Consider the following 22,500-nt stretch of genomic DNA (forward strand, 5'->3'; position numbering starts at 1 on the left):
AAGAAGGAGGAGGGGGAGGAGGAGGAGAAGAAGAAGAAGAAGAAGAAGAAGAAGAAGAAGAAGAAGAAGAAGAAGAAGAAGAAGAAGAAGAAGAAGAAGATACGAATGACCAAATATAGACTGTTAAGCAAAAGAGTAAGAAATTAAAGGGTCACTGGTGTAAAATTAGAATATATTGAGAGGGAAATAATATTTGTAAAGATACACCGATAGAAATCTGCTGTAAGAAGGGACATGCAGTTCCGATGTTGCTTGTCGGCTTTGTGTATGTATTTGTCAACGTGTGTAAGTCTTTAAAATAAAATGTTTTTTTTTTTAATGGAAGAAAGATGGCCTTAATTTAGCTGCTTTAATCCTGACAGCAGGACCAGCCGCTCCCGCCAGCCTCCCCACCTCGGTTATCGGTGATCGGAAAATAAATCACAGGAGATTCTCCACAGTCCTGAAACGGGCTGCGTTGCGTTGTGTGCCTCTGTTTGTGTGTCTCCTCTCCACCGCCGAGAGGCTTCCTATTGGCAGCTGGTTGTAAATATTTAAGTGTGATTGCTTTTGTCTGCAAGGGCAGCCAGCTTTGCTTCTCAGCAGTTTTCGAAAACACAGGAGGGGGGGGGGAAAAAAACCACAGATGGGTTTCTATTTTTTTGCCTACTGAGAGATGGATGTCTCCTGGCTTCCCAGCTTTAGGGAACGGTCCTGAATTTGGAGAACAAAGGACACGCCGGTGCCAGAATGGCATGTGAAGATTTTTGCCACCCTGTGAGTGGCATCGATGGCGAACCCCTTGCACATCGCAAGACCTGCGGCAGGCAGAGGACGGGGGAAAACGCAAGGCTGCGTTCAGGCGATGTGGCTTCCAAACTGCATGGCATCGTCTCTCCTTTCTAACGAAAGCCTGGGCTTTGTGCCTCCTTGCCTGGCACCATGCCAGCCAGGGGGAAGGAAAGGTCTAGGGTCACATGATGCTGCATCCTGACACCCCCCCCCCAAGAGAGCACGAATAAGGGGAAACCTTAACTCAAGGACGCTGCTGCCTTAGTCAAGGACTCCAAAGCTGGTTTCCCTCAAGGGAAACAACGCAGGTAGCAACTAGGTGTCTTCCCAAAACAGGCAGCTGAATGAAGGGTGACATCATCATGCTCTACAACCTTCCCAGGAGCTGCCTGGTGGAGCAGAACCCCCGGTCCGCTTGCTAAAACCCTTCTGGCATGGGGCCAGGTTACATCAAGGGCAGCTGACCAGAGGCTACTTTGGCTCGAGCGCCATCCCCCCCCCCAATGAATGATCTGACGTTTGAGTGGGAATCATCAGGGAAGCCACCTCCAGATCCTTTCTGGGGTGGGCTACACACCCCTCCCAAGCCTCCCCCTGACTGACTTTTCTGCCCTCTTTGGGGGTAAGGAAAGACCAGGGCGACATAATGCTTATGCCAACCAGCTTGGCGGGGTGCAACCGAAAGAAAACCCCCTGTGGCCAAGATTGCAAGCTGGAGGGCAAATAGCAATAGCAATAGCAGTTAGACTTATATACCGCTTCATAGGGCTTTCAGCCCTCTCTAAGCGGTTTACAGAGTCAGCATATCGCCCCCCACAGTCTGGGTCCTCATTTCACCCACCTCGGAAGGATGGAAGGCTGAGTCAACCCTGAGCCGGTGAGATTTGAACCGCTGAACTGCAGATAGCAGTCAGCTGAATTGGCCTGCAGTACTGCACCCTAACCACTGCGCCACTTCGGCTCCTTTCGGCAAAGGTTTCAGCATCTCAGCCCCAAAGCTTTGGGATCCCCAATGCTTAAGTGGTGAAGGCTCCATGCTGGGAATCGGATCGCACTTACAAAGGCTGTTCTGTCAGCTCCTCCTCCTCCTCCTCCTCTTCCTCCTGCTGCTGCTTCTTCTTCTTCTGCTTCTTCTTCTTCTTCCTGTGGGGATCCACCAATCGGAGGGTGTCGCGGATAACGGCCACCTTGACTTCTTCATCGACCGGACTGGGGATGTATTGCGTGATTCCCGGAGAAACCTTTAAAATCCAGAAGAGAAGCTGATCAAACACGCTCAAAAGCTTTCTCCTTCAAGCTCTTTTATTTTATTTATTTAGAACTTTTTTCCTAAACGCAAAGGTCAAAACACTAAAAAGACGAAATAAAAATAAAAGAAACCACAGACCTTAAAAGGAATAAATGTCTGTGCAGAAATGATTAGATTAGATTTAGTTTATTTCTATGCCGCCCTTCTCCGGGAGGGACTCAGGGCGGCGAACAACTCGAAAGGGGAAAAGGGGATACAAACACAATACACGTAATTAAAATACACAAGAGTCATACAGCCATACAAGTCGAGAGGGGAGGGAACTCATCAACCCCAGGCCTGCCGCCACAGCCAGGTTTTGATGGCTTTCCGGAAGGCCTGGAGACAGGTGAGGGTCCGGATCTCTGCGGGGAGTTCATTCCAAAGGGCCGGAACTGCTACAGAGAAGGCCCTCCCTCGGGTAGTAGCCAGATGGCATTGGCTGATGGACAGAACCCGGAGGAGGCCGACCCTGTGCGATCTAACGGGTCTATGGGAGGTAATTGGCAGCAGGTGGTCTCTCAAGTACCCAGGTCCAATACCATGAAGGGCTTTATAAGTTACGACTAGCACCTTGAAGCGTATCCGGAGACTGATCGGTAGCCAGTGCAGCTCGCGGAGGATAGGTGTAACGTGGGTGTACCGAGGTGCACCCACAATCGCTCACGCGGCTGCATTCTGGACGAGTTGTAGTCTCCGAATACTCTTCAAAGGCTGCCCCATGTAGAGCGCATGGATAGACTCACATCAAAGGAGAGACAGGATATTACGACACATGGAACAGATTCTATCAATGGTTAGAAGCATGAGGTGGAAGTCAGAATACCCTCCCAAAAAAATAGGTTAGGTGCACCTGGAAAGAGATATTTATATATGCATCATTGTCTTCGAATGAATATGATGGCCAGCAATAATTGTGCAACATTAGCCCTGTGTAAGTAGTATATATGTTATATGTATATATGTTACAGGATGGGTCTTCTTCGGGTGCCGTCAACTAGACAATGTCGTTGTCGTTGGCTCCTCGGGGAAGGGCCTTCTCTGTAGCTGCTCCGGCCCTATGGAACGATCTACCACCTGAGATCCCGACCCACCCCACTCTCGCGGTCTTCAGAAAGTCTATTAAGACCTGGCTTTTCCGGCAGGCTTGGAGCTGTTGACAACTTTATAAGTTGTCACTTATAAAGCCCTTCATGGTATTGGACCTGGGTACTTGAGAGACCGCCTGCTGCCAATTACCTCCCACAGACCCGTTAGATCGCACAGATTAGGCCTTCTCCGGGTTCCACCTACTGGCCAATGTCACCTGGCTACTACCCGGAGGAGGGCCTTCTCTGTGACTGCTCCGGCCCTTTGGAACGAGCTCCCTGCGGAGATTCGGACCCTCACCTCCCTCCAGGCTTTCCATAAAGCCGTTAAAACCTGGCTGTGCCGGCAGGCCTGGGGTTGATGAGTTCTCTTTCCTGCTCGAATTGTGTGACTGTTGATTGTCTTTTTAAACACTCTTTGTATTTTGTTTGTTGTATTACCCTCTTGTTTTAACCCCCACCCCTCCTTGGGTTTGTTAGCCGCCCTGAGTCCCTCAGGGAATAGGGCGGCATATAAATGCAATAAACCTTCAAACCTCTTGAATAAGGTCCAGCCCCACTACGGTTGAGTATGTGTTGTGTTTTTAACCTGCTTTGTCTCCTACCTTTTCAACTTTTAGCACTTCTTAAATTGTCTTTTATGTAAGTCCCCCGGAGTCCTTCGGGATTGGGGGGGGGGCATATAAATTTATTAAACTGAACTGAAACTTTTCCACTTTGGTTTTTATACGGCAAGTGAAATGCCGAGACAATCACACTGTGCTCAATATATTTATATGAAAATAATAAAAATATATTTAAAAAAGAAAAAAAGTGCCTTAAAAAGAAAATAGAAAAAAACAACAACACATACGCACATAACGTCTCCCTTAGATGAATACTGATTCATATAATACACGCAATATTAAGTGAGGCCGTAATTCCCACGCCCGGCTCTGCCCTCAAAGGAGCCAGGAAGGTGACAACTTCTCCAGATGTTTCACCTGAGTGGCATTGTCAGAAGCAGGGCTGGGGCTTTGGGGAGGGGGGGTGGAACAGCTGAGGAAGGGGAATATATTGTTTTACACAATTAATAACAAACAACCACAATATTAACCCTCTGAGTGTGAGTTACTGTTCTTCTCCAGGGCTATTTGAGGGAGGGGGCAGCTAGCAGACGTGGGGCCCAGCTGGGAGGCCTGGAGGTCCACTCCTATCTTCCCAGGAGGAGAAAGAGGCTGGAGGGTGGCCGGACCTGATGCCCACCTCTTGTTCGTGTTCGATCTTCATACTTGGGTTGGCGTTGACCTCCAGCAAAATGGGCTTCAGGTTCTTCATCAACAGGATGTCAAATCCTAAAATCTTGGGGAGAGGAGAGAGAGATGGAGGGACAGGTCTTTCCCAGAAACCAAAGAACAGAATGAAACCATTTCCAAGCTCCCCTTCGGACTCCCAAGAGTGCAACACCCGGAAGGGACCTGTGAGGGTGGAAAGGACCATCCCAAATCCCTGGCCTTTTGCTCAGATTGACACCCAGAAGACAAGAGGTCCTGCGGGAGGGTTCCCCCCAAAGACCTGGGCACTGGGGCATTACATGGGAGCCAAGAATTAGGAGGAGGGGGAGTCTAGTAAACCTCTCCATGCCCCCAGAATCCTCCCAATCAAGGCTAGTGTCACTTTCTATTTATTCTACTATGCATTTTCTATGGTGGGAAAATGGGAGGGTGGATTGTACAGAGTTAGATGCTACGCAGCCATAACAACATTCTTTCTAGAAAGCCAAGGTCATCCTTTGTCTCTGCACCTCTCCGGAACTGGATGGGTGGAACCTGCCAGCGTGGCAGTGAGAGATTGGACCATGGGATGGACTGGTGGGTGTGGGATGGACGCCCGGTTGGGTTTGCAAGGCCTCCCTTGGAGGCTCACCTGGAAGCAGGAAGGCCCCGGTTTTCCCGCGGGGATGTCGGACTGGTGGAAGACCTTCAGCTCAGGCACGATGGCGATGACGGTCTTGATGACCAAGGAAATGATATCGGACCAAACTTTCCGGATGTTGACGCCGCTGTAAGCCAGCTTGGCCAGGATGCTGGAAAACGTCCGTTTGCTGCCGGTGTTACCGCTGTCCGAGTGGACAAAATTCCCGCTGTGGATGTTGAGGGAATAGTTGGTCAAGTGCATGTAGACCTGGTGGAGGTTGTTCAGGGCCGGCTCCTGGTAGGGCTCCGTGCAGAAGCGGCACAGCCCGTCCTTGGCCACGTGGACCTCCAGGGGATCCAGGGACTTCAGCAGGACGTACAGGCGGATGTCAAACTTCAGCTTGTCGATCAAGAAGGGCTTGGCCATGTACTCCTGGACCACGGCCGGACGGCTCTGCAGGTTGCCCATCAGCCGGATCTCCGCGGGCTCCTTCACCAGGTAGATCCCGTCCCCCTGGCAGCCCCCGTCGGGCTTCACGATGAAGGTGGGCTTCCAACGGGGGTTGTTCTCCTTCATCAGGTTGACCTGCCCAGGGAAGCAAGAGGAAGAGGAGAGCAAAACCTTCGCCCACTTCCAGGCCTCCCCTCCCCCACCCCTCAAACCTTATGTTTTAATCCATTTAATCCCCTTCTTAGGCAGCCTAAGATCTCCTGGTGTCCCCAGAGGGGCTTTTTCCAAGAGGAAAATGGACTTGCTTTGCTCTTCCTTGAAGACGTTATGCTTCTTCTCATCCAGCAAGAGCTGAAGAAGCTTCTTGGACGAGAAGCGAAGCATCTTCAAGGAAAAGTCCAGTTGCCTTTCGAAAAAGCACCTTTGGGGGCACCTCCATAAGCGTCTGGTTTGGCTCTGCAACCCAACAAGGCAGACACGGACTTCAGAGGAGAATCAGAACTGCAGAAGAAACATTGGCTACCAACCTGCCTTCCATTGAGGACCTGCACACTGCAGGAGTCAAAAAGAGGGCTGTGAAAATATCTACAGACCCCTCGCATCCTGGACATCAATTGTTTCAACTCCTACCCTCAACACGATGCTTTAGAGCACTGCACACCAGAACAACTAGACACAAGGAGAGTTTTTCCCGAATGCCATCCCTCTGCTAAACAAATAATCCCCTCAACTCTGTCAATCTATTTACCAAGTCTGCATTACTATTACTATTAGTCTTCTTGTCGTTCCTATCCCCCATCTCCTCCCACTTATGACTAACTTTGTTGCTTGTATCCTTACGACTGATGTTGTTTCCTAGTATGATTTGATTGCTTATTTGTACCCTATGACTATCATTGTTGTTCCTTATTATTCTTGATGAATGCATCTTGTCTTTTGATGTCCCCTGGGAGCATCTGCACCAAAGACAAATTCCTTGTGTGTCTAATCACACTTGGCCAATAGATAATTCTCTTCTCTTCTACTCTATTCTATTCATATTCTATTCCATTCTCTTTTCTCTTCTCTCTTCTCTTCTCTTAAATTCTAATTCTATTAATTTCTATTCTATTCTATTCTATTCTACTCTATTCTATTAATATTCTATTCTGTTCTCTCTTCTCTTCTCTATTCTGTTCTATTAAATTCTAATTAATTTCTATTCTATTCTATTCTACTCTATTCTATTCATATTCTATTCCGTTCTCTCTTCTCTATTCTGTTCTATTAAATTCTAATTCTATTAATTTCTATTCTATTCTACTCTACTCTACTCTATTCATATTCTATTCCATTCTCTCTTCTCTTCTCTCTTCTCTTCTATTAAATTCTAATTCTATTAATTTCTATTCTATTCTATTCTATTCTATTCATCTCCCTAGGCACCTCCGCCTGATGTGTGCTGCCCCCTGGTGGAAGCATCACAAGGGGATAATGGGGGGGGGAAGAGTCAAAAACTTAGGTTTTTAAGAGAACCCCCCCCCCCCCCAACCTGATGCCTTCCAGAGATACTGGTTGCCAATTATGGACCCAGCCTCACTCAGACACCATGGCAGATATGGGCACAAATGAAAAATAGGAGCTAAAAAACCAGATCCTTGGTTAATACTGCAGCCCATCTCAGGTCCTCTATGACTTTCTGAGCATTGCTCACGTGGCCAAAAGACCTGGCAGAGGAACATGGCTCCATTATTGGGGTTGTTGCAGAGCTCTTCAGAAACTCAAAAGGACTTTGGGGCATCCCTCAAAAGCCCCATTTCCTCTGCCCTCCCCTGGGGCAGCCTCTCCACACAACCCCTAAAGGCCAGGAGAGGGGCCCATGGATTGTCCATCAAAAGCAGCTCCCCAAACTTTCCCCTCCTCAGGAATGGCTTCCCCATCCTTTCCCCACCTGTAAAACCAGCTTCACACCTGGCGTTTGTTAACCAGAGAGGTGCGTTTCCCTCCAAGGCAGATGGAGGATCATATGTGTGTGTGTGGGGGGGGCTGTTTTATCGGCCATCTGCTGCTTGTTGCATCAAAGCCTGCCGAGGGAGGGGGGAGTGGACTCTGCTTACAAGAAGACAGGGGAGGGGGAGTTCAGCTGCCTGGGCGATTTGCCCCACGTTGGATGCCCTGCAGAGGCTGCCCATAGATGCCAGGGCCAAAGCTGCTCCTTCAGGTGGAGGATTCCCACCCAGAGGATGGAAGGCAGAGTTAGGCTCAGCTGTGGCTTTGGGATCATTTTAACGGGGGGGAGTTTGGACAGAAGAACAAGTGGGAGGCATGTGGACTTCAACTCCCAGAATTCCCCATCCAGCTGGCCTGCAACCATCTTTTTTGGGGGGGGGGATCTTTGACCTGCCACACTTTCTATTATTCTGTGATGCATTTTCTATGGTGGGAAAATGGGAGTTGGGGATTGTATGGAATTAGATGCTATGTAGCCATAACAACATTCTTCTTAGAAAGCCAAGGTCATCCTTTGTCTCTGCACCTGACTGGAACTGGGTGGGTGGAAGCTGCCAGCGTGGCAGATTGACCATGGGATGGACTTGTGGGTGGGTGGGTGGGCAAGATCTTGAACTTTCAACTGGGTGGAGAAAACCGGGAAGCTTTCAGATTCGGGTTTCCCCAGATGTGCCAACATGGCTCTCTTAATACATTGGAACTTCGAGGAATGCCTCGGAATCTGATTTACTTTTGGATGCTATTTGGGACCCTGACATAGCTCTTGAAGTGGCCGAGGTTGGGAAACGCTGGTCCAGATGCTTGAATGCTATCCCTAAAGCCCCTCATTCATTCTTCTGAACTAGAGGGGGTCTCCTGTTTCGGCGGCAGCTCCCGGAGTCCAGAATGGAGCCCCATGTTTGCCCCAATCCTGGTTTAAAACTCCTTTGGGGTGCATCTCCCCACCACCACCACCTTGCAAACCTTCCTCCAGGAAACCCAACAGCTGGGCAAGGTATCTATGACTTGTGTGGGTCACATGAGGGCCCAGGGGAAGAGAGAAAGCCGGACTGGCTCCCAGTGCCCTGGCATTAATCCCTATGGGTGAAAAAAATGCTTCCTTCCCTTTGCAACAGGGGTGGGTTTCAAAAAATTTTGGAACCTACTCTGTGGGTGTGGCCTCCTTTGTGGGAGTGGCTTGCCAGCCATGTGACCTGGTGGGAGTGGCTTGCTGGCCATGTGTTTTCTTTCTTTCTTTCTTTCTTTCTCTCTCTCTCTCTCTCTTTCCTTCCTTTTGTGTCTCTGTCCCTTTTTTCTTTTTTTATCTCTCTCACTCTTTTTCTTTCTTTCTTTTTTCTTTCTTTCTTTCTTCCTTTCTTCCCCTTTCTCTCTCTCTCTCTCTCTCTCTGTCAGTCTCTCTCTCTCTCTGTCCTTGTGTGTGTGTGTGTGTGTGTGTGTGTGTGTGTGTGTGTGTGTGTGTGTGTAGCAGTGGTGGGTTTCAAAAAAATTTGGAAGCTCTTCTGTAGGTGTGGCCTGCTTTCCGGGTCCACTGGTGGAACCTCTTCTAACCGGTTCGGTAGATTTGACGAACCGGTTCTACCGAATAGGTGCGAACTGGTAGGAACCCACCTCTGCTTTGCAAACCAGGTCAAGCCCACCTACCTCAGTGACAAAGATGACGAATTCCTCCGGGAGAATCCAGGAACGGGGGTAGAAGTTATACTCTTCGGGGAAAAGCTCCTGCATCGTCCTCATGGCACGGCTCAGGTTGGCCTTGCGTGCCATTTCGGTCATGCCTGGTGGGGGAGAGGAGGAAGCGTGGGGAAGGGCAGAGGCACCACTGAGGTGTCTCAGCCCAGGATGCCCCAGCCAAGGGCCAGAGAAGCCAAGATGCTCTCCTCCAAGGGGACCATTCCCAGCCCTGCGATTGAATCTCTTCCTTACAGATGATGGATTGGGGCGTCTGTATCCTCGGATGACTCTTCCTTGCTGTCCAACCTATTCATTCTGTTTTACTATTTCAGTGTTTCTCAACCTTGTCAACTTGAAGATGCCCGGACTTCAACTCCCAGAGTTCCCCAGCCAGCATTCGCTGGCTGGGGAATTCTGGGAGTTGAAGTCCGGACATCTTCAAGTTGCCAAGGTTGAGAAACACTGTACTATTTTATCGATCGTTCGCCTGTCTAAGCAGCCTCACCAACCGGCCAAAGGATCCATTAAGCTGATCGACTTAATGATGACAAATTAAACATATCGGGTGTTAAAAGTTCCCTGTCGTGGAGGCTGCGGCCCCTCCCGTCATATTGGGTAGGAGGGCTATTTTATTTCTCTGACGCAAGAATCCCAAACCTGCTTAACTTTCGCAGCAGAACGAGCTTCTGAATTTGCAAGTTTTGCGCCACCGGGGTGGAAATGCGCACAGCCCAATTTATCATTTATTGATCAGTCTGTGTGATATTCAAATATTCCCCTGCTTTTCAAAGGACCCAAGAATGGGACTTGCTCGCTGCCGAAGGTACCGAGGGGCTCACACTTTGCAGCCAGGGGAGAAAACAGCCCCAGAATTTAATTACACTTGGAAGGAGCTGTCTTTTTTTGCCAATTGGATCCCAAGGAAGGACTTTTTATAGATCCACAATAAAGCAGAGGAAGGAACAGCGATGAGCCAGAAACGTGGCCCTTCCTTAGCGGGATTCAGGAGGAGATTAATGGTAAATCAGGGAGCATTAAGAGGTTTAATAGCCCCAATTTCAAGGAAAGGTTGTCTTAAATTCCTCAGTGCTTAAAAGAAAATGGCCCATCGGAGAGATCTCTCTTGGCAGAATAAAGAGACAGGATGACTTTGACTGTCCACTGAGGGATGATTAGGTTTTTCAGCAAAATCAAGTAACAGCAAATGTTTATTAGGGGCGCAGAGCCCGTGATTTATTGGGGCATGGCTTCCACCCAGAAATCAACTCCTCCACCATAGGGTTCCGGTTTGTTCCATGAAAATATGCTCCCGCCACCAAAACCAAGAACCAAAAAGACTAGAGAAGGGATACAATTCAGTGATGGGCATTTAAAAGATTGACAGGTCCTCTTGATGCTCTCTGCGCTTGGCTGTTTTCTTGCAGATGTTTCGTGACCCAACTAGGTAACATCATCAAGGCTAGAAGGGAGTGGTGTTTGCTCTCTGTTCTAGCACTCGCCCACTCCCTTCCAGCACGGATGATGTTACCTAGTTGGGTCGTGAAATGTCTGCAAGAAAACAGCCAAGCTCAGAGAGCACCAAGAACCCCGCAGTTCTCCTCCTCCTTCTCCTCTTCCTTCTCCTCCTCCTCCTCCTCTCAGAAAATCCAACTCCCTTCTAGCACTGATGACGTTACCTAGTTGGGTCGTGAAATGTCCGCAAGAAAACCAACCAAGATCAGAGAGCACCAAGAACCCCACAAGTTCAACCCTGAGCTGCAAATATTTTCCTGCACTGGTATTTAAAACATTATAAGAAATACTCTCCCCCCTCTTGAAAACGATCAGCTCAGAGAGCACCAAGAACCCCACAATTCAACCGAGCTGCAAATATTTTCCTGCACTGGTATTTAAAACATCGTAAGAAATACTCTCCCCCCTCTTGAAAACGACCAGCGGGAAGTTCATCGCAGACACAAGTCAAGGTTTGCGAGAGAACGGCTGACAATTGGCTTTCAGACTATTTTGGACCAGACTAAATATTAAGATTATGTTTAGACTAGATTCAACCTTCCCATTTTTGATGAAGGAGCTGATCACAGGCTCAGGGAGGCCAAGAGACATTGGAGCTCTGCAGGGTTTTTCTTAGGATCCCAGCAACAGCCAAGGGTGGGCTGGGCATTTTTTGCATCATTTCTGCAAAGACAGTTCTCGTACCTGGAAATTTGTTGACTTGTCCGGAATAAATGACATTGTCGTGAAAGGAGGACCGCGTGCCAGTAGATGTCGCAGGGCAAGCGGCGACCGAATGGAAACTGAAGTTGGCAGAAGAGAAAAGGGGACAAAAAGAGACCATTTAGCCCGAGTCCCCAGGGGAGGTACAGGCATACGTCTTAGTTTAGCTTACTTTATTGTCATTGCACACTGTACAATGAAATTAAACGCCGCCTACAGTGCACATTAGACCCATAGAAATAAAAACACAAAACACGCATCCTTCACGTGCTATACAATTGAAACTGAAAACAAACCAATATTGCATCCATATCGCACTATGCAGTAGAATTCAGTATGGGATAGAAGCTGTTTCTCAGCCTTGTTTTCATTGTCCTGTACCGGCTGCCCGATGGTAATAGTTCAAAAAAAAGGGGGGGGTGCCCAGGATGGGATGGATCTTTGAGATGTTTTGAACTTCTTTAAGGCAGCAGGAGCCATAAAGCTCTTCCAAGGAGGGGGGGAGGGCAATCCATGATTAGGAGCCGAGGTGGCACAGTGGTTAAATGCAGCACTGCAGGCTACTTCAGCTGACTGCTACTTGCAGTTCGGCGGTTCAAATCTCACCGGCTCAGGGTTGACTCAGCCTTCCATCCTTCCGAGGTGGGTGAAATGAGGACCCGGATTGTTGTTGGGGGCGATGTGCTGACTCTGTAAACCGCTTAGAGAGGGCTGAAAGCCCTATGAAGCGGTATATAAGTCTAACTGCTATTGCTATTGCTATAGTTGCTGTTTCCCGAGAAGTCTTGGGTAGTGTAATCTCTGCTGGGCCCTTTTGACCAAGGCTGCAATGTGAGTTGCCCCAGGCCAGGTCCTCTTTTTATGACAACACCCAGAAACTTAAAACTATTGCTCCATGGATGACCAGGGGCTGGACGTCTGATCTGTTCCTTCTATAGCCCTCTATAATAAGCTCCTTGGCCTCCTTGGTGTTAAGGACCAGGTTCTTGTCTCCACAAAGACAATAACGTCTCCTTGGGTCTACGGAAGAGGGAGTTACTTCGGAGAGATTGCTGTGACATTGTCCCTTCTCCTTCCTTTCTTTCCCTAATGAAAGAAAAGCATCAGAAACCTCAGTTTCATCAACAGCCAGGAAAGAGAGAGAAAACAATTCATTAACACGCTAATTGGGCAGGCTTTATATTCTCCCCTGCTTAATGGGGAACGGTGCCACCCACAACTGACAACAACAGCCACGGAGAAGGGGGGGGTGTCTGTGACTCGCTGCCTGATGCCTTGAGACTGGGGGGGTGGGGGGTGGAGGGGAGGGAGGTGGGCAGGGAAGATGCTCCATAACCCCGCGAAAGATCTGTTTTCAGGGAAACAAGCCAGGAACAGCGCAAGTCTGCTCCACAATTTCCTCTGCGGCCGAGAGGTGGAGCTATCGCCTCACGATCAGGAGGTTGTGAGTTCAATCCTAGGCAGGGGTTGGACTAGATCAGTGTTTCTCAACCTTGGCAACTTGAAGATGTCCGGACTTCAACTCCCAGAATTCCCCAGCCAGCATTCGCTGGCTGGGGAATTCTGGGAGTTGAAGTCCAGACATCTTCAAGTTGCCAAGGTTGAGAAACACTGGACTAGATGATCTGCAAGATCCCTTCCAACTCTGTTAACCTGTTCAATCTTCCTCTGCTCCATGGGCAACTGGAATTCAATTGGGGGGGGTGTATCTCTTGCCCCCAAACATGCAGCCTTCAAGTGTGTTCAGCCCCACCTCCCATCCTTCCCATTGGGCACGGGAGTCAGTAGCTCAACGCACCTGAAGGACAGCAAGTTGGGAGGGGCTGCAAGGGAAAAGTCCCTGGCCCTGGGGAAGGGGGCCTGGAAAACAGAGGAGTGGGGTGGAGAGTCCTCTATCTGCAGGGGATGCAGCTCCACAGGATCTCATCCAATCGGCCTCTCCCAGACTGAGACAATGAGCAAGATGCTGCTATTCCTAGAACCCCCCGTTGTGCAGCTGAAAGAACGCACAAAAAAATAACTCAAAGAACACACAAAAAAGTATTGTTAGTTGTGAAGTTGTGTCCGACCCATGGACAATGTTCCTCCAGGCCTTCCTGTCCTCTACCATCCTCTGGAGTCCATTTAAGCTCACAGCTTCGGTGACTCCATCCAGCCACCTCCTTCTCTGCTGTCCCCTTCTTCTTCTTCTGCCCTCCATTGTTCCCAGCATGAGGCTCTTCTCCAGGGAGTCCTTCTTCCTTCTCATTAGGTAGCCAAAGTCTTTGAGTTTCCTCTCCAGGATCCGGCCTTCTAAAGAGCAGCCAGGGTTGATCTCCTCTAGGACTGACCGGTTGGATGGCCTTGCAGTCCAAGGGACTCAATGCAGGAGTCTTCTTCTCCAGCCCCAGAGTTCAAAGGCCTCCATTCTTTGGCCCTCAGCCTTCCTTATGCTCCAACCTTCACAGCCATCCATGGCAACTGGGAAAACCATAGCTTTGACTAGACGCACTTTTGTTGGCAGTGTGATGTCCCTGCTTTTTAGGATGCTCTCTAGATTTGCCATCGCTTTCCTCCCCAGGAGCAAGTGCCTTTTAATTTCTTGGCTGCAGTCCCCATCTGGGGTGATCTTGGAGCCCAAGGAAATAAAACCGGTCACTCCCTCCATTTCTTCTCCATCTATTTGCCAGGAATTGAGAGGGCCGGATGCCATGAACTCAAAGAACACACAAAAAAATTCTATAAACCCACTGTTATAGAAAGGGAAATAGAGAGTGTACAACTGGACTAAGAGAATGTGGGGAAGGAAGATGCCCGACTTACTTGCTGTCCAGAAGAGATGAGAGAGCCTTGTCCCCTTAGCACCCACTCCCCTTCCTCGAGGCCATCCAGACGGTCCCCACTACCAGATCCTTAATTCTAGAACAATCCCCAGTGAGCCTTCAAATTTTTAAAAGGGGACAAGGGGGAGGCGGGGAGACACAAGGAAAAATCCAGAATTGGCCTTTCTTTGTTTTCCCTATCTTCATTTCATTTCATTTCATTTATTAAGATATATAGGCCGCCCTTCTCCCTGAGGGGACTCAGGGCGGCTTACAACCACAGGGAAGGGGGTGCAATAATAAAAGACAAACAGTGAGTAAACTAAATAATTAATAAGACACAACTTGCATTCAACAGTCACTCTCTTTGATTTGTGAGTTGGGTACACAGAGATTGTTGTCCTTCTTCCTTCCATGGTAAAAACACAAACACACCCAGACAGAGAGAGAGGGGGATCTACCGTCCCTGTCCTAACATCCCCTTGTGTTCGTATTCATTTCATGCATTCATAATCATGTCTTATATATCTGTTACTTAATGCATGCTTGACAAAATTTAAAAAAAACAAATAAATACATAAAATAAATGAATTTCTCAAAGTAACACATGGGGTCAAGGGAGAATTTGTGCAAGTGATGCTCACACATTGCCTTCCACAAGGCACGAGCCCCCCCTCCTGGCCGCAGAGCCCTGGATCTGAGAGTTAAGCAGTGTGTGTGGGGGGGATTTGTCTCTGAGCTAATTATGCTAATTCCTTGATAAGACCCTGCAAAACCCAGTGGAGAATGAAGGTGTCAACCTTGTTGTGAAAAGGATTTGGATTTGTTGCTGGGGGGGGGGGAGAGACCTCCCAGAAGTGCCACCTCTGGGATTAGCACAAAGACAGCCTGTCTTCTTCTCCTGGCACCTCTCCAATCGAGTGATGTGGAGATGGTGTTAGCACAAAATCCTGTTTTAGCCAGATTTATTTCTGCTTCCCTCTCCAACATTACAGAAAGGAGTTTTGGCTGGCAAGGGCCGAAATTCTTCATTGGCAAATGCTGATACTGCAGCTTTCTGATTCTGCCTGATGACACCTTGATTATTATTTCTCCCCCCACCTCCTAAAGAGCTTAGGGAAATTGGGTGAAGCAGCCTGTCTGCTTTGGGTCTAGGAGTGCTTGAACCCCCAAACTTCTTTCTCTCGGGGGGGCTCCATGGAGGGAGTCTGAGAAAGGCTGTGTGTGGCTCCCTGGAAGTCCCCATTTAAGGAAAGACCAAAAGGACAGGATTGGGGACTCTGGGCAACCCAGGGCCAGCTAATGATAAAGGTTCCCCTCGCACATGCATGCTAGTCGTTCCCGACTCTAGGGGGCGGTGCTCATCTCCGTTTCAAAGCCGAAGAGCCAGCGCTGTCCGAAGACGTCTTCGTGGTCATGTGGCCGGCATGACTAAACGCCAAAGGCGCACGGAGGAACGCCGTTCCCTTCCCACCAAAGGTGGTCCCTATTTTTCTACTTGCATTTTTTTACCCGCTTTCAAACTGCTAGGTTGGCAGAAGCTGGGACGAGTCACGGGAGCTCACTCGGTTCTGCAGCTCTAGGCATTCGAACCGCCGACCTTTCTGATCGACAAGCTTAGCCACTGATCCACCGTGTCCCCCTTAGAGCCGGCTACTGGGGCTCAAAAAGCAGCCCTCATTTCCCCGGGGAAGGGAAGCCATCCTCCAAGCCCACCCACCTAAAAGAGTCCACTGACTGGGCGAGAATGACACCTGCTGGGATTCCGCTGCTCTAATGGTGGAGTTCTTGGTCACCTGGGCAGAGGCCGCTCAGCCAAAGAAGCCCAGGGATCCCACTCCCTCCCCACCAGCCCTGTGCCAAGCCTTGCCTGCAGCCTTGGTTGCCAACACCACCAAGGCCTTCCTGGCACCACAGCGTGATGTCACAAAGAGCTCCGTGGACGCTGGGAAGGAGGGATGGGAGCTGCAGGGATGGAGGGGGAGGGTCCCTGAGGGCTTCAGAGGGGAGGGGGAGAGCCTTCCCCAAGCAGCCCCTCCAGAGGATGGGGACTATCGCAGGCAAAGCAGGCAAAGCAGCCCAGGGCGCACGAGCCCCTTCTGAGGAGACCCTCCCTCTGCACTCCCCGTCCTCCCGGGAAGGCAAAACCCAGCGGCCCGCGCTCCCTGCGCCCCTCCGCCACTGCGCGGCGCCTACCTCCTTCCAGCGCAGGGCGCGCAGGCTCAGCTTGAGCGCCTCGAGCGAGGTGCGCGCCTTGGAGCTGTCCACCGTCACCGAGCGGCCGCTGCGGCGCGGGCGGGAGCGGGTCGGGATTGCGGGCGCGACCCCGCCGGGTGGCTCCTGCGCGCTGCCCCCGCCGCAACCACCTCCTGCTCCTCCTCCTCGCCCCGCGGCCGGGCCCCGCGGCGCTGCGCTCGGGCCTCTCCGTGGCGAGGACGCGGCCCGGGCTCCCCGGCGGGCGCGGGCGGCGGCTCCGGCTTGGGCTGCGGGCGGCGGCTCCATCCCAGCGGCTTCCCCGGCTCCAGCTCCTCCTGCGGCCGTTGCGCTCCCGCCGCCACCGGGCGCCGGCAGGGACTGAGCATGCTCCCCGGAGCTGCCCCGCGCCCCGGCCGGCGTCGCCCTTGGTTGCCCGGACGAGGCGGACGCGCCGCCCCGCGCGCCGCCTCTCGCCCCGCTTTGGGTTCGCGCCGCGGGGAGCCCGGAGTGCCAAGCCCGCTGGACCCCCAGGAGGGGCCTTGCCCGCCTTCAGTCCCCCCATCCCGGGCGCTTTGCCCTCGCTTGTGGCAGCAGTTTCGGCTCCCGAAAAGTCCTCTCCCCGATGCCCGCAGCCCCGCAAGGCGGCCGGGGGTTCTGTCCCAGCCCGCTCTTGGCCGTGCAGCGGACGAGGGGCATAGAGAGCCCAGTGGGGGTGGGGGTGCTGGCATTGCCCCTTGTCGCCCTTGGCACGACTGCCGTGGCCACCGTCTCCTTGAGAAGGGGGGGTAACAGACTGTGGGGCTGCTCCAAAGGGGGTTGCTGCCCCTTCTTCTCTCCCTCCCCCCAAACTTTTGGGGGAGATTAAGCTGGGAGAAGGCCTGGCCTCAACCACCCAGTTTGTTTAGTGAAGGTGGGGGGATTTGAACCCACGTGGACCTTAATCTCAGACCCATCTCTGTTCTCTGCTTAGAAGGTCCCAGTCACCCACAAAGGGCAGCTTTATTTATTTATTCATTTTATGTAGTTTGCCAAACATGTACAAGATAACAGGGATAAGTATAAACATGGACATGGACACAGGAAATGAGTACAAATAAAATGGGGGCAGGAGGACAAGGGACGGTGGGTGCACTCATGCACCCCCCCTTTATGGACCCCTTAGGAATGGGGTGAGGAGGTCCACGGTAGACAGTTTAAGGTTGGTGTTATGGGGTTTTCCGGATGTAACAACAGTGGGGTTGTGTATTCCTGGGGTTGACCACTCCGTTGTCAATGTCATATTTTCTGCAATCCAGTTTGGGCATCCATATTTTTTGCTTTGAGCCTCCAAGCCCGCACCTTGGGAAGGGGCCAGCTTGCAACGCGCTTGGCAAGGGGTCAACGTCAGCTCTCGCATTTGGGCCTTGGACCCGTCACACTGAACCACACACTCACCTCTGCAGGCAACAGGGTTTAGGGCAGTGTTTCTCAACCTTGGCAACTTGAAGATGTCTGGACTTCAACTCCCAGAATTCCCCAGCCAGCGAAGGGGAGGGGAAGGCTGGCACTGCCCACCCGCTTCAGGGGGTGAGAAAAGAGTCTGCCTGGCATGAACGTCGGGGCAAATGCAGGAAGCGTCAGCTGGCATTCTCAACCCTTGAAGGAAGGGAAATATGTGCAAAGCCGCCTTCAAAATAAAATAAACACACAAGAGAACTTTGCAGGCTGCCTAACAATATTTAGAACAGTGTTTCTCAACCTTGGCTACTTGAAGATGTCTGGACTTCAACTCCCAGAATTCCCCAGCCAGCATTCGCTGGCTGGGGAATTCTGGGAGTTGAAGTCCAGACATCTTCAAGTTGCCAAGGTTGAGAAACACTAGTTTAGGGGGCTTCCACTTGCACACCCGAAGGAGGGAGAAATTCAATTCACCAATAAAGATATTCCCACCATCCCTGTGAATTATCTGCCAACCAACAACAGGAGCCGGGAAGACCTGTAGATGGTGCTGCAGCCGCAACCAGACACCCAAACGGCTGGGCCTTCCCCAGCTCTCTCTGTTCCCTCCCTCGCCCTCCAATAATTGACAAGGAGGGTCACGCCGGAACCCGGAAAAGCCTTTACGGCAGGGAAGAAGCAGGGCCTTGTTTTGCCCGGGGGAAACCAGGATCAGGCTGGAGGAAGGGCAAAAGAGAGAAACTGGCCTTTCCTCTAAGCTGCCTTCACCCAGCTTCCCCAGGTCAGTTCAAGAGTCCACAGCTGTGTTTGCACAACAAGCGTGATTAGTGGTAAAGGTGCAAATTCCACGCCTGGCTTAATTCCGAAAGCAGGTTAATTGTGTCTTGCAAAGGCTGCCCCTGATAGTTTTGTGTCGGCATTGTATCTGAAGGTAAAGGTTCCCCTCGCACATATGTGCTAGTCGTTCCTGACTCTAGGGGGCAGTGCTCATCTCTGCTTCAAAGCCGAAGAGCCAGCGCTGTCCGAAGACGTCTCCGTGGTCATGTGGCCGGCATGACTCAACTCCCGAAGGTGCACGGAAACGCTGTTCCCTTCCCACCAAAGGTGGTTCCTATTTTTCTACTTGCATTTTTGACGTCCTTTCGAACTGCTAAGTTGGCAGAAGCTGGGACGAGTCAACGGGAGCTCACTCCGTTGCGCGGCGCTGGGGATTCGAACTGCTGAACTTCTAAGTCTAACTAAACTAGACTAAACACATTTAGTCTCACACCTGTAGAAAACATAAACAACATGTGATGTATTTTAAATTATAGGTCATTATAAATTATAACCCAGGATATTATACTTCCTGGGATGGTTATGCAGGCTCAAGAGACCCACAATTAAAGCAAAAATGCTTGGATGGGAAAACAACAACAACAACCTTCTCTGGTCAAGACAATTTTCACTTCCAAGGGCTAAAATGAAAAGGGGGAAAATGTTAGTTTCCACGCAAAATTGGTCTGGGTGTTTCTTGGCTCCCCAGGACTGAGCTACAAGTAAATGGTCCAAGAGGGGAAATTTCTAGCAGAATTGTGAGGGCGTTTTCAGGCCCCCTTTTCATCAGTGAGGCCCCCCAGGAAGGAGTTGAGAAAGGAAAGGAGGAAACAACAGGAAAGAGGAATGCAACTTCTCGTCAGAGAGGTTGAGGTCTATGACACAATCAACCACAAAGTGACAAACACTCTCCGGAGGTATGTGCAAACTCGGGAGCTCAGTTTTTTGTATTACGACAAACACGTTTAACGGGGAAGCCTGGGTGAGGGGGCTTCTGGATACACAGTCTGGGTTCATTCCTGGGGGAAAGCGATGAGAGGATGAGCTCTAAGGCCCCCAACATGGGGGGGCAGGTGGTATTAAGAGGGGTCACTTACTTTTGACTTCTATCCTGACAGAAAAGGCTTCTTGTCTGAAAAAAATTGCAAATTTTGTGATTGTTAGTTGTGACCCCATGGACAACGTTCCTCCAGGCCTTCCTGTCCTCTCCCATCCTCTGGAGTCCATTGAAGCTCACGCCGGCTGCTTCCTGTGACTCCATCCAGCCACCTCCTTTCTCTGTCGTCCCCTTCTTCTTCTTCTGCCTTCCATCGTTCCCAGCATGAGGCTGTTCTCCAGGGAGTCCTTCTTCCTTCTCATTAGGTGGCCAAAGTCTTTGAGTTTCCTCTCCAGGATCTGGCCTTCTAAAGAGCAGCCAGGGTGGATCTCCTCTAGGACTGACCACTTGGATGGCCTTGCAGTCCAAGGGACTCAATGCAGGAGTCTTCTTCTCCAGCACCCGAGTTCAAAGGCCTCCATTCTTTGGTGCTCAGCCTTCCTGATGGTCCAACCTTCACAGCCATCCATGGCAACTGGGAAAACCAGAGCCTTGATTATACACACTTTTGTTGGCAGGGTGATGTTTCTGCTTTTTAGGATGCCGTCTAGATTTGCCATACTTTCTTCCCCAGCAGCAAGTTTCTTTTAATTTTATTTTAAAAAAAAAGGTTTTCCCAATCTCTTATAATGCCCTGATTCTTCCTTCTCTTTAATTGCCAAACATTAATCTGATCATTTCTGCACAGTCTGTTTTTTTTAAATTACCCCTCCCTCTAAGGGAATTTTTTTCAATTTTCCAATGGAAATTTTAACTGTAAATTTTGAGCTGCTTTTAAAACATTTCACTGAAAAAAAATCACTGTAAGAGGCAAAGAGTGGGGGGGGGGGAGGATGTACCCCAGAAAGGTCATGGGGGGAGACTGAGATCTTGCTCGCCCCCCCTAGTTCTCCTTGAGACCCCCAGCCGGGGTGGGGCGACGACCCCCTGAGCTGGTACCTTGGACAGCGCCGCGCCCCGGGGTCTCCGCACTGGCGCAAAGGGGCGCCCTCAGCGCCTTCCCGGGGTCCGCCCGCTTCTCCCCCTTCCCGCCTCGCTCCGCCCCGACGTGGCGCATCACACGGGCGGCCCCCGGGAGGAGCCACGGCTGCCTGGCTCACCCTGTCTCCTGGCCGGCCGAGCGCCGCGCTCCTAACACAGCCCGCCGCTGCCGGGGGCGCGCGGGAACGGCAGAGCGGCTGGCCGGGCAGGGCAGAGCCGGGGCGGCGATGCGCTGGCGCCGAGCAAGCCCTGGGAAGCCCCGTCCGCCGCCTCAAGATGCCTGGGAAGCTCCAGAACCGCTACAACCTGGTGGACGACGCGGCCGACGCGCGGCTCCGCTGCACAACGAGGAAGCCTTCCAGCACGGCATCCACTTCCAGGCCAAGGTGAGAGGCGGGCATCGGGGAGGGCATCCCGCCTGGGCAGCCGAAGGGCCGTGGCGCCCCCTGCCCCGCCTGCCACCGCCCGGCTCCTTCCCGGCCGCGCCTGGATCATCCCACCGGCACAGCTCCGTCCACTCCGAGTCCCGGCAGCCGGGAACCAACGGAGGGGAGCTCCGGCCTCAGGGCACCGTCTCTCGGGCCGCGGCCAGCTAACCTGGCACTTAGCCTGGATCCGCCTGCGGGCAGCTAGCCGGCCGGCTGCGTCTGGCGAAAGCCGGGTGAGGAGGGGGCAGAGTTGCTTGGTCACTGCTGCGTGGGGGACTCCTGATGCGACGGAAAGGCAGCGGAGTTTGAAATGGCGCCTCTCTGAATGAGAGGAAGAGGAGGGGAAGAAGAAAGAGGGAAGGAGAGGAGGGTGGAAGGGAGAGAAAGAGAAGGAGCGGAGGGTGGAAGGGGAAGGGAAAGAGTAGGAGAAAGGGAAGAAGGAAGGGGAAGGAGAGGAGGAAGGAAGGAAGTAGAGAAGGGAGGTAGGGAGAAAAGAAAGGGGAAATAAGGTGGAAGGGATGGTAAATAAAGCAACCCAAACTGTATGTTATAACCTATTAAATGGAATAATAAATGTATAAGATGTGAAGAAGAATAACAATTATGTGAATGTATACTTAAAATGGTATGTAATAAAAAAATAAAAAATTGGCCAGAAAGAAAGAAAGAAAGAAAGAAAGAAAGAAAGAAAGAAAGAAAGAAAGAAGGAAGGAAGGAAGGAAGGAGGAAGGAAGGAAGGAAAGAAAGAAAGAAAGAAAGAAAGAAAGAAAGAAAGAAAGAAAGAAAGAAAGAAAGAAAGAGAGCCTCTCTCTGCAGCCACAGTCTACCCTCTAGGCATCAGGTGTGAAATGAAGACTTCTCTAGGAGCCACTTCCCTCCCAGCTTCCATGCCTAGGCGTGGCAAAAAACCCACCCCTCACGATGAGTTGGTCAGATTGGAAAACGTGCCACATTCCTCCCTCCCCTCCTTATCTCACCCTTCCCAGAGGAGGATGTATAAGGCAAAAAACTGGCAAAAACCTGGTTAAGGGGCCCCACCCACCCACCCCTGGACTAGCCAATGCTGGTCTTCCTCCCCTGGGGTGGAGCCAAGAAATTTTAGGGACCAGGAAGGGGGCAGAAAAAAACCAAACAGGTCCACCCCATAGGCTTGGTGGGGCTTTGCATAAACTGGTTTGTCCTGCTGGATGCTTTTTAAAACCATTATTTTAATGCCCTTAGATTTCAGAGTTTAAATGAGTTGGACAGTTTCCCACAGAATTAATTAGCAGCCTAAATGGGAGGGGAAGCTGCCTCCTCCCCCCCACCTCACCTCACCTTGCAAAATTGACCTCTTTCCCTTATTTGCTGCATGGGGAGGTCAGTTGCCTTCGATCTG

At 51.0% G+C, this 22,500-nt stretch overlaps 2 protein-coding genes across 2 annotated transcripts in view; one reads left to right on the top strand and one right to left on the bottom strand.

Annotated features, from left to right (window-relative positions):
- The window catches only part of TTLL11 (tubulin tyrosine ligase like 11), a 27,338-nt gene extending 10,831 nt beyond the window's left edge, over nucleotides 1–16,507 (bottom strand). Inside the window, exons 1-6 of the mRNA XM_087704859.1 lie at nucleotides 16,365–16,507; nucleotides 11,350–11,447; nucleotides 9,124–9,257; nucleotides 5,053–5,628; nucleotides 4,393–4,488; nucleotides 1,831–2,012 (exon numbers count right to left, since the gene is read on the bottom strand). Coding sequence (XP_087560985.1) covers nucleotides 1,831–2,012; nucleotides 4,393–4,488; nucleotides 5,053–5,628; nucleotides 9,124–9,255 — 986 coding nt within the window. The 5' untranslated portion in view covers nucleotides 9,256–9,257; nucleotides 11,350–11,447; nucleotides 16,365–16,507. The remainder of the gene's footprint in view (nucleotides 1–1,830; nucleotides 2,013–4,392; nucleotides 4,489–5,052; nucleotides 5,629–9,123; nucleotides 9,258–11,349; nucleotides 11,448–16,364) is intronic.
- Nucleotides 16,508–20,724: 4,217 nt separating this feature from the next.
- Nucleotides 20,725–22,500, top strand: part of LOC106550509 (carboxyl-terminal PDZ ligand of neuronal nitric oxide synthase protein) — a 15,659-nt gene continuing 13,883 nt past the window's right edge. Inside the window, 2 exon segments of the mRNA XM_087704860.1 lie at nucleotides 20,725–21,025; nucleotides 21,028–21,080. Of these exon segments, the coding sequence (XP_087560986.1) occupies nucleotides 20,971–21,025; nucleotides 21,028–21,080 (108 nt within the window). The 5' untranslated portion in view covers nucleotides 20,725–20,970.

This window comes from Thamnophis sirtalis, unplaced genomic scaffold, assembly GCF_051295495.1.
Source record: "Thamnophis sirtalis isolate CommonGarterSnake01/CBP01778 unplaced genomic scaffold, rThaSir2_p1.2 scaffold_2, whole genome shotgun sequence".
NCBI lineage: Eukaryota > Metazoa > Chordata > Lepidosauria > Squamata > Natricidae > Thamnophis > Thamnophis sirtalis.